Source organism: Sinohyriopsis cumingii, chromosome 16 (genome assembly GCF_028554795.1).
Source record: "Sinohyriopsis cumingii isolate HCF-2022 chromosome 16, ASM2855479v2, whole genome shotgun sequence".
Lineage (NCBI taxonomy): Eukaryota > Metazoa > Mollusca > Bivalvia > Unionida > Unionidae > Sinohyriopsis > Sinohyriopsis cumingii.
Window position 1 is genome coordinate 41,151,307 of NC_142976.1, and position 12,522 is coordinate 41,163,828.

Consider the following 12,522-nt stretch of genomic DNA (forward strand, 5'->3'; position numbering starts at 1 on the left):
ATTGGGTACAGCATATCATGCGCTTTGTAAATCATTTATGAAAAGGATCAATTTGACCCATATTGTATTTAGGGTTTTACTTTAAACAGAAATAAAAACAACATAAAACGCTCGTTTTACCGACATATAACCCAATATGTCTTAGCTTTTTATATTTTGAAGGCGAAACGTATTTGGCTGAAATAGTATTCATGACAATCATGATAATTCACTCTGTTTCGCTAGGTATCAGTGCTTCGTAGCCACAGCATATGGCAACAATCGTGACATTCGTTAAAACCAACGATGTGACCATGCGATATAAAAATGTAATTCCGTAGCCACCGTTATCTGTCTCAGTAGGAAATGTGACTCAACGTTCAAAGAATTATGAGTTACTCAAAACGTAACGCTCCCTCAGCCAATTAACAACTGCTCCAGCCGAGAAGACTGAGCTTACTCATTAGCAAAGAAGTACATGTACATCGATGATTATCTCTTGACGACAGCTATAAGAGAAAGTAATGTAAATTTTAGGCATGCACAAAACACTTCATGAAAATTGATGAGAAATGTAGTTGTTATGAATGCTGTTATTTGATTTTGTATACATTGGTAGAGATTTAGTCAAATTATCGGCCCTGCCTGTTCCTCAGCGCTCAGTGCAGTCGACTTTGCGTAATTATTTATTCCTAGTAATCGATAGTATATGTCAATCTTAATTAACGCCTCAATGAAGTCTGATAGCTGTCTGAATATGACTAATATGCAGGTTGGTCGGCGATATGTCAACTAAAATCATCACACATACAAAGAATATATAGTCAATAAGGACAACAACAAAAACTACCCAAAAAGGAACGGTAGTGCCTTTGAACAATTTGCCAGCAGATGAGTATAAGGAAAATCGAAAATTACCTCTAGCATTGGCCTTTGCTTCATCCAGCAAATTGTAGTAGTCCCTCACTTTACTAGGGTCAAACGGAATGTCGTACGGTCGTGCCATTTCACCGTCCAATCGAAAGTCCTGTACGAGGTTTTTCCCAGCGTAGTCAAAGAATATGTACGAGCTATCATATATAATGACCGTATGTTTCCAGTGGTAGGATAACATTATAGCCTTCACTGACCCTTTAAAAAATGTATATAATACTAAAAATAGGAAAAATCGTATATATATATATATATATATATATATATATATATATATATATATATATATATATATATATATATATATATATATATATATATATATATATAAGATAAGAAGAAAAGATAAGAATTCTTTATTTCAGACTACATAGTCCATACATCTAAATTAAAATACAGATATAAAGTAAAAGCACTGTAAACATGACAGAACACATATATCATACGTACAAGTATACAGATACATCTACATAATTAAGTATGCCCTGCATTGTTACGAATGAAATTAAGTGGCACTTTTAAAGAGTAATTTGTTCCATCTACTAATAATATGAGAATTTAAATGAATATCATAGTTCCAAAGAGATTTCAGTATACAGTTCTTACTTCTAGATATTCTTGTCATCATTGAGAAAACATACTTTCTCATTACTTCATCAAAACTGAATATATTATAATTTACAAACATGTTGGAAGCACTGTTCCGTCTTGAAAGGCCTAATAGAAAATGAAGACTATTATTATAAGCAATAACTAGTTTTCTTTTCATACATTCACTAAAGTTTGTCCACACAATACATAGTGCAGCAATGAGATTTGAATAATATAATTTTGATATTCAATGAACAATTCTTGAATTTTAGTAGAACCATGTTTGTTCGAGTACACAAAAATCGGTAATGTCTCATCATATCTTCATTATCTGACCGATTGGATTTCAAAATATGACCCAGATAGGTATAACTGTTGACATATGTAAGAGCATGGCCATTAATATGTAAAGGGGGAGGAGATGGTAATTTGAAAGATGTTGGCTGAAGGACCATGCATACTGATTTTTTTGTGTGTATTACAGATGATATCATTCTCAAATGCGTATTGTTCACATAGCTTTAATAATTTCCCTAAACCTGCGATAGAAGGACTTATCAATGACATATCATCAGCAAAACTAAAACTGTTAAGAAACAACACATTTGGTGGCAGACTTAATCCCATATTAAATAACAAAGGGGAAAGAATACCCCCACCCCACCCCGTCTCATCCTATTGGTTACATGGAAAGCGCTGGAAGAGTATCCAATCAAATGCCTTACTACTGGGCTGCCATGTCCTACATAATAGCTGACAGTTTCCTTAAAGGCATATCGGCATAAATCTGTTGAATGCTGCTTTTAAAATCCAAACTGATTATCGGAGATTGTGACTTCACATTTTTGCAGTATGATGCATTCAAATATTTTTGAAATAATAGTTGTAAGAGCTATAGGTCTGTAGTTATTTTTGTCCGCCAGGTTACCAATTTTGCTTTTTAGTAGCGGTACACACACACACACACACACACACACACACACACACACATATATATATATATATATAATTTGTTATGTGTATGTAAGCAGAAGCAAACTTGAAGATCTAATTATGGGGTAATTATCGAGTGGCTTACCAGTTATGTTTCTTATAATAAATGAAAACCACGCATCAGCAAGAATGAATAAACACATTGGGGCGGAAATCCAATGGATTTGCTTAAAAGTACGGTAAATCGTATGTACTGTTAATAACAGTACATACAAAACACGAGTAGGTTTGCGTATGAAAATTAACGTCGGCAAATTCCAAATTATTGCGAGATAGAAATAAGTTATATAAATGCTTACTTACAATATTCTCAGACTTATAATCAAACTCATAATATTAATTCAAATAAACTGAATTCACTCAATTTAACCATTTTGTTCGTTGCATGATTCATTGTGAATTTTAGTCTCTCAGCAGGAATTCACACTTTTTCAAAACTAAACATTTTCCGAATCAAGAATATCTGATTGGTTACAAATATAAAGCACAATTTATTAGATAATAATGTATGTTTGGCTTCAGGACATTTTATCTGTCATATTATGGCAACCATTGTTACTGCACGGGACGACCGTGATGAACTTTACCATAATGTCTGACCTTGCAGAATAAATTGCCATAGCCTAATAAGACCCTTATATTTGAGTTTGTACGGACTTTAATGATGCGTATATTGTCGCAAACTGAGGTTTACTAGTGACGCTTCAGCTGAGCTGGTAAAACAGATATCTGCCACAACAAACCGCTATGCATATCATCAAGTCCTACAATACAGGATTTTTTTAAAAATCTCCATTCTAAAACATTTGAAACTTGTATCGAAATATTAAAAAATATGTACCTCTTTTTCACAGTCGGTGGTAACCACACATCTTTGTATGTCATGACAATGCTTCAGTTATTCCGCTTAAAAACATAACCATTGGCGTACCTTATGATCACATCGGCAAGATGTGTTGTGATTTGGATTTTTAACGTAGCTTTAACAATTTTCCAGTCATATCGCTACGATGTCTGCAATATGGCAGTTTATAGTGATATCTAGCACTGGGGCATCATGCCGCAGACATGTAGCATGATGTCCCACCCAGTCACATTATCCTGACACCGGGCCGACCAGTCCTAACACTAACCTCTTAATGCTGAGCGCCAAGCGAGGCAGCTGTTAGTACCATTTTTGTAAGTCTTTGGTATGACTCGGCCGGGGATCGAACCCACGACCTCCCGCATCCGAGGCGGACGCTCTAACCACTAGGCCACCGGAGCGGTCACATCGGCAAGAAACATTCGCCTTAAATTATTTACCACTGAGTTGTTATCATTTTCTTTCTGTTTCACATCTACAGGATATGGAAAATGACACAGGTTCAATCAAAGCATTAGGCCCCAACATACATATTGCCGCTTTTAAATTTTGTTCAGGTTTAATATGCATATTTTAACTATCGAGTGTGTCAGAAATACAATGATGTGTCAGATTAAGGTGTTCAATATTCTTTGGTGCTTTCCCGTGTATGTGAGTTCTTTCCCTTGGTTGTGAGATCTATCTATTTGATAAAGTTACCATCTTTATTATTTCATAGTCACAAAAACGAAAGATGGCCACATTTATGTTGTCTAGAGCTATCTAAGATAGAATCAGGATATGTAGAAGAATAGAGAGCAAAAGCATCATCCAAATTACTCAATAACTGTGTAACCAAGCCATGTTCCCACAAAATTTAACTAAAGTAGCCGAGTGTCTTTGTGCTGTTCTAGTTAAACTATGCAGTTTGTGCTGTTCTAGTTAAACTATGCAGTTTGTACTGTTCTAGTTAAACTATGTAGTTTGTGCTGTTCTAGTTAAACTATGCAGTTTGTGCTGTTCTAGTTAAACTATGCAGTTTACCTCTGCAATTTGTCCTGACACTTTTAATTTTCGTTTAATTTCCATCATTGGAATCAAAGAATTGAAGCAGATTATTACTTTAAGTGAATGGTAGCTGTGACTTATTTCACCACCAGTAATAACTGCTGATATTGCCATTGTTCTATTTGATGATCAAACATTTTAATGATGCTTCAAGGTTTGATTTTATCTTCATCAGTATGGGCTTCAGATCTAATCCTACCCCAATAACTAAAATATTGTTCACTTTAAGGTCCTATTCCGTCATTCTTAAAACTGTAAGAACTAAATTATCTTTGTACACCAAGGGAATAACCACAACGTGGTCTGTTTCTAGAAGCAGCTCAATATACAAATCGATACAAATCACGCACATACCTGTTTCATTTATTTTAGCAGTATGTTGAGTAAAATAAAATATTCCTAACTACTATTTGGTGAAATTTAACGAAGTGAAGTATTGTCCTTCAGTTATGCTTTTAGCTCCAAATATATATAAGTAACTAGAAAAAATTACATTTGCAACACAAATAATATCTGGCACCTATATTCGTTTGCAAATGAAAGCTTTCTCTGTTGTTGAACAAACGATTTAATGCTATGTAAATGTTATTAACTTGATTGATAATATACATACAGTTAATATATAATATATATATACATCCAGTTTATAGTGCGGTTTGTGTATTTGTCGATTTCCTGTTTCAACTCATCCATTCCAGCACCTAATGCAAGACTTGTTATATCAATTCAATTATTGCTATCACGTAAAGGGAGAGACATTTAATCCATTTCAGTCTCTAATGCATCTGTCTCCGCTGTGAACTTGCCGTACAAATCAATTAAACATGTTCTCGCAAGTTTTATCTTCTCGTCTAGTTCTTCAATTCTAGATAGTAATATTATGCATAAGTACCAAAATAACATATTCTTTTAAACCTTTTTTTTGATTGCCTAGTTCAACCTGGATATCACGTTTGAGTGATGGTAATCTTTCAGATCGCTAACATTTTTATTTTGTCTTTTTAAATCCGTGCTAGGTAAATTGTAAATCGTTTTCATAGTTGTAAATATACTGTCATGTTTGGCTATTTCTGTCAAATCATCCTTTAAGTAACTTTGATAATGGTGTTAGAAATTGCTTTGTCATTCAAGAAAAACTGGTGTTGAAATCTTTCATTACGATTGTAATTTCGTAACTGTTGCATTGAATTTCGTTCATATAAGCTTTCTGTACTGTTTTTCAGGTTGAGATTGCATTTTGTCATTGTCTTCCAGAGATTTATTGATTTCTCCATATCTGAAAAGTTATCTAACCTGTAAGATAATAGCATTTCTTTGCATTTATAAATTATGTTACCGTTATAAAGTATTATCCAGTGGGATCCAAGGATAACACGTTACACTCTGTATGGTGTATATGCAATTCTCTGTTTCTCTGTCGCACTCTGTGTCTCTCTCTACCTCTGTGTGTCTCTCTATTTTCTATGCATGTATGTGTCTATATATATATATATATATATATATATATATATATATATATATATATATATATATATATATATATATATATATATATATATATATATATATATATATATATATATGTATATATATATGCATGCATGTATGTATGTATGTATGTATGTATGTATGTATGTATGTATGTAATCTGTTTAGTGTTTTTTAAATACCTGTTGAATTTTCTTAGTTTTCCAGCTCTCTCTTTGATTTTGCAATGTTGTTCGCACTAGACAGGGTATTAAACCTCTTTTTGAATATATCCCGTGAGCATAAAATACATTCTATTGTAGTTAGTCTGTTTATGCAACTCGTGAATTTAGTTTGCTTTTTATTTAATAACTTTGCACTGAAATGGACTATTTAAGTAAACTAATTTAATTTACAATTAACGCTTTCTGTAAGATTAGTAAACTACTTTGTTCTCATGATTCTTCCGTGGTATTGCAGCGTGACATTTGTGTAACAGAAATGTCTAGAACCGAGTGTAAATGTTGTTCACTTTATATATTTATCATTTTTAACATATATATTCTGTTTGTAGCAAACGTCTGCAAAATCTCTTTTTCCCTTCTTACACAATTTTTTTTGGGTTCATTATCTTGGTTTTCTGTGTATTTTCTTCCGATTGCATTTTTTTAATATCTCCCTGTATAAATAATATTCCAACACTGTCAATTAAACTCACAATAATTATTCCCGTTATCTCATACGACATTGCTTATCATGTCACACTTGTTTAATTTATGTATAGTAGAATTTACTATCTCTTCGTGTTTTTAAAGATGTTGTGTATATCAACCTTACCTTTATAATAATAAAAAATTTAAAAAATAAATAAATAAATAAATTAAAAAAACATGCTTGCAACAAAACCAAAATAAAGTTGCCCCAAATTCACTAAAACCTAGAGGGACGATAAATACTGTAGTCAGTCGCAAAACACATGCCATCTTAAAATGTAGCTGTGCTAACGTCTGACCAGTTCAAAATTTAATACGTGCCAATTGCTTTTTATATCTATCCGACACCTTTATATATTTCAATCTCTTTAGTCAGATTGTTCTTGATTTAAATGACCTTTCGCATCCTCCAATTAATATCAGTGTAGGATACAAAGATGGTACAATATAAAATTTCTCTTGCATTGATAAGTAGGGCGTACGTTATGTAACCGTTTTATCATATCTTTTTATAGATAAGCAGTGTGTTTTATTTTAACAGTTTTTTTATTTGTCTTTTAACAATGAATTTTAGGTATCGTTAGAATCACTAGTATTCATTTTTTGCATGTCGATATTTAATTACTTAAGTTTTTGTCTGGTAAAATCTCGTGTGTAGTTAGTTGTAAACTAGCTATATGAAACTGAATTTAGCTGAATGACTTCATCGAATTCCATGTTGCTATTTCAAATATATTTGTTAAAATCCTGCTGTAACCGGCTGCGTAAAAGCTGCGTTAATCGTTCCATGGTATATAGTTTTAAAGATTGTGCCAATAATTGCTATAAACTTCTACATCATTACCTGAAGTAGATTTAGCTGTTATGTAGGACAGTAATATAACTTCTTGGTGTAGAGATGATTGGATATGATAGGTTTGAAAGTACAACAAGCGTTGTATTCTTAAACAAAAGACATAAGAAAAAAAATATTACCTCCTAGCATGCAATGCGATTTGTCTGAGCTACGCGAATTGGCTTCATATATTTCATCTTGTGAAATTATTTCTTTTTATTTTCCTTTCTTTCTTTATTTCTTTAGCTTTTTCCTTAAACGTGCTGTTATTTAAAAAGATTGCTTCTTATGAGAAGTTCCAAGTCGTCTACCAGTTTCAACCCAACGTGTGGATCTTGTGTGAAGTTACCTTTCCTAGTAATTAGTCAAACGTTGAAATTTCTTCACTTTTGATTTCTCCGTGTTCCGTTTTTAAATATAATTAAACTGTTAGTGTAAACATGAGTTTAAGACTACTTGCTAAATGATCTATACATTATAACAAGCATATTTTATGTGCGCTTAAATCCATCTTATAATTATCTTGAAAGGAACAGTAGCAAATATTTAGTTAAAACGTGTCCAAAATGTGCGGAAATGAATGGCATAACTGAGAGAGTACAAACAGTGGAAAGAAGCAAAGAGCACAAAAATAACAGTTGGAAAGAAGTAAATTGAGAACACTATAATGAATACTTTAGAAATTACAAGAAACGATGATGCAACAATCGTATAAATCGAATCTGTATAGCCTTGAAAGAAAACGTTGATCAGAGACGTGTTGCTAATGATGTGCATTCCATATGATGACGTCTACCGTATAAAGCCAGGCCAGCCACAGCCTGAAGGCGTGCATGATAATGGTCTTGAATATTAGATTTAATTATCGTGTTTCTATTTGTTATCTGACTCAGAACATTTGTCGAACATTATTAATTGCTCTAAAGGTGTTAAAATGCCGTCAAATAAGAAATATACCGAAACATAATAAAATGTGGGTGGTTTCAAAACTGTAATCGTTACTAATAACGAGATTTAGATTTTAATAGCATTTCTTAGTTTGTTATATAATTCTTTATGCTTCTTGGAAAGAGATAAATATGTAATAAACAAACTCTCCCATAAAATATAACAGTTGTTACAATTCTTCTCAAAGGTATAAATGCATCGGTTTCTAAGCAACCAGAAAACATTTGACATCATTTTATGTGTTTTGTTTTCTACTGTTTTTTTAATTGATGTGTCTGAGATGTTACTCATAGGATGATGTCATTAGACGATGGCTTTGATACTGCAGCTCACTTTTTATTATCACAGATCTAATAGGTTTCCTAGATTTGCTTTTCGTCCATTTTATTGAAACTCCTTGGCAGCTAAAGTTGTAATAGGAATCTCTTAATGGGTTCAATTCACCCGTTTTTACTTGATGTATATTATTTTAAACTTTAGGGTAAATAAAATTACTACCACCTAAATCTTCTGCGAAAATTCATAAGTTGTTTTTATTTCTGTGACAATGGCAGAATGCTTGAAACGAGTGTGATAATTATACGTTTGAAATCTCCTGTTTACGATGACAGTGGTTACGATACCAAATTATGGGTGCAATAATTGAGGATAACTAATAACTGGAAAAGATTCTAATTATTAAATTCTAATATGGATTTTGAATTCCTATATATGGAGCTTGGCAGATATATGCAAAAAAATTGATGCGTTTTAAACAAAAATGAGAGACAATATCTATTTAACGAACATGGTTTAAAACTAAGGGGAAAACACACTGTATTGGCAAGAAGTAGGCGGAGAATAGGTGTAAAGTAATACAAAGGGCCAAAATAAGATAATAGCACCTAACTCTAATTAGAAAAAAAGGCGGAAATAACCTCCTTTCATTAACTAGACTGTATCAAATACAAAAAAATATATATGTATACCACCAAATTTAAGACAGATTTTTATAACAGCCTTTAAAACCTGCCGTTTAACAATGGCGGGCAAACCAAGATCGTGATGAAATATAGTTTTAAAAATATATTGCTTACTTAAGTAACATGGAGCAACTATCTTTAACAGTACTGAACCTCTATATAACTTAATCCAGATCATAAATTAGCAGGTATAACTTGATAAGAAAAGAGAATTAAAAATCAAATCGTGATAATAGCGACAATATAATTCTGAGAAGAAATGAATACGCAATTATATTTGAAAAAGTGACTCAGAAGCTAACACTCTTTCATTGGCACTCAGATTAGCTGAATAGCTGTTTGCCATTTCGTGATATACATTGCACATGTACTTATTCTTCTGTTTTTAACTTTCGCTAGTCCTCTTTTTCTGTAACAATAATATGAAAATTTGAACCTCAATGGCTCAGTTGTCACGTGCTTCAACGCATGTCCCTATGCCACAAAAAACGACAGGTACCGTCGATGCAGATCATCAGGATGCGCATCACCAATGGTATGACATGTCTTGAAGATCTTTTACTAATTCCATTTGTAGTATCACACCATACCGCGTCCCAATGGACAATCCACACGTGGTAAGTGGTAAGTATCGTGTTGATTTGATGTTTCGAGTACCAAGAAAGGATGAATATAGCGAAACATTTAAGTCAAATATATTCACAAATTTAAATTCTTCTTCATGAAATTTTTTTTTCTTATTTTTTAATTGTTTAACTTTTACTACCATTTTTTTTCTTCACAAGACTATATCGTTCTGAAACGTAAAAGTGTCCTGTGACCTCAGGGTGGCATTTTGAATAGAAAGAAAGGAGAGAATTGATAACCTAACATCAACTTCGAAAGAATTTGAAATATTATATAAATCTGGACGTTGTTGTTGAGCTAATATCCTTACACTTATGTATGTTTAATGTCCCTATACTTACTTAAGTAACGCAAATGAATGCTGCACGAAATCGATGAACAATTATATAAATATAACTTCGGGATATGACAGATTAATGTAATTGAACCTTTATGACTCTGCCAAGGGTTAGAATTAGTAATAGTAGCAATATTATTATTATTATTAGTATTGTTGTTGTTGTTGCGGATATATTAGTAGTAACAGCAACAGCTATGGCAATAGCAACAGGTATAATAATAATAATAATAATAATAATAAAGGCATGTTAAAGACAGAATGGAATGTTTTATTTATTACTATATACTATTTATAGGAATCCTGCTAGAAGCAGACGATTTATAAAGTTGCTAAGATAACTCGCTACTCCATCGTATTTCTTCTTAAATTCTTTATGAATATTTTTGCAGAATGATAAATGCTATAAAAATGAAAAAGTACTGTCTTTCATGGAGGAAAGAAAGTGCTACTGTCACATAATGTTTTGAGAAGCAACAATAGTCACCTACGTAGACTATATTTAATATGCTATTGGATAAAATTGAAAATGTATGTCCCGTGCCTGAAATATTGTGTGTGTGTGTGTGTGTGTGTGATTTGGATTTTTAACGTAGCTTTAACAATTTTACATTGATATCGCTATGATGTGGCAGTTTATCGTGATGTCTAGCACTGGGGCATCATGCCACAGACATGTAGCATGATGTCCCACCCAGTCACATTATCCTGACACCAGGCCGACCAGTCCTAACACTAACCTCTTAATGCTGAGCGCCAAGCAAGACAGCTGATAGTACCATTTTTATAAGTCTTTGGTATGACTCGACCGGGGTTAGAACCCACGACCTCTCGCATCCGAGGCGGACGCTCCAACCACCTGAAATATAGTCAAGTTAATGGAGTTATATAACAATAAAAATGTATACTATGCTTTGCATAACTCATTAAGCGCGAAACCAGATTAGATTTTATCACCGAAACATTCTAATTGATACAAACAATAAAATAGCAGTATACGTTTACATAAAATGCGTGGGTGTGATTCTATTTTCACATGTATTCAGAACAATATCCCTGCATGGTCTGTGTTACCGATAAACGTGTTTGCCGGTCTATCATGAAAAAGAAGACTGACTAGCCTAAAAAATACACGAACCAAGTTACTATTCTTTTCCATGGAAAAGTCGAAACTAAAAAGTTATGAAATACAGTGGGCCTAATTCTAGCATTTCGTACCAGAGTAGGTTTAAACTCTTTTCCAAACTGAAGAGTAGCTAGGTACAAAGATTCAAAATATATTTCGTACTGGAATAGAAAAGGAAGAAGATTTCAAGAGAAAAATTACATCACATGCTTCAAAAAAGGATTTAAAGCTGATATTTCAGATAATTACATGCTAGATATCAGGGACAAGTCAATGAGAAAGGTTTAACGTCGTTAAAACTGGTTTACATAGATTAGAAACAGAAAAGGTAGATTTTTAAAGTAAATGTGACAATGAAAGTTTATCATCCTTGTGTAATATAATGTAGTTTGAAATAAGACAGTTTTAATCTGAAATTAAACCGATTTCAAACCAGGATAATACTGTATATCAAGAATTTAAAAGTTAAAAAGTACTATTGCTTACCCATTGGATGTTTCAGTTTGCTGACACATGACCGTTCGTACAAAAGATGTATCGGTTCATAAAGGTCGCGCGAAATAAATATCGGAATGCAATGAAATAGACGTAAATTTAATTGTGACTTTCACATTCCTATTCCTGGTTGTCGCCCACAGATATATGTATTTTAACAATTCGTCTTTGTATGTCCTTTTCTTTTATTGCCTGAATGAATTTGTTTTCCCTACGGTCTATAATGGTCGTAACTGAGCAATAATTTAAATTATATTTCATTAAATATGGCAACGCCACACAGCATCTTCATTATGTAACAAAAAGACATTATGGTGATGTAATGAAAACATTTTCTGCATTTTTTCTTCGAAATAAAGTAATAAAGTATATGACGCTCCCAACCCCATCCCACATTAAATGTAAAATCACGGAGCACTCCAACACAACATGAAAATTGCTCAAACTAATAAATTAATCTAATTTACATCATGCTAAAAGCAGTTCATGACTATAATTGTATTTTATTGGAATCATAAATTTCACGTCTACTGTTGATGCTTTAGACTACGTCATAGACGACCCTTAAACAATCGAGAATTAACATACTGAAATACTGGTTGGT

At 32.7% G+C, this 12,522-nt stretch overlaps 1 protein-coding gene across 1 annotated transcript in view; it reads right to left on the reverse strand.

Moving 5' to 3' along the window:
• Positions 1–12,522, reverse strand: part of LOC149780288 (atrial natriuretic peptide receptor 1-like) — a 124,214-nt gene that overhangs the window by 49,358 nt on the left and 62,334 nt on the right. The window contains exon 5 of the mRNA XM_089936190.1: positions 898–1,110. Within this exon, the coding sequence (XP_089792316.1) occupies positions 898–1,110 (213 nt within the window). The remainder of the gene's footprint in view (positions 1–897; positions 1,111–12,522) is intronic.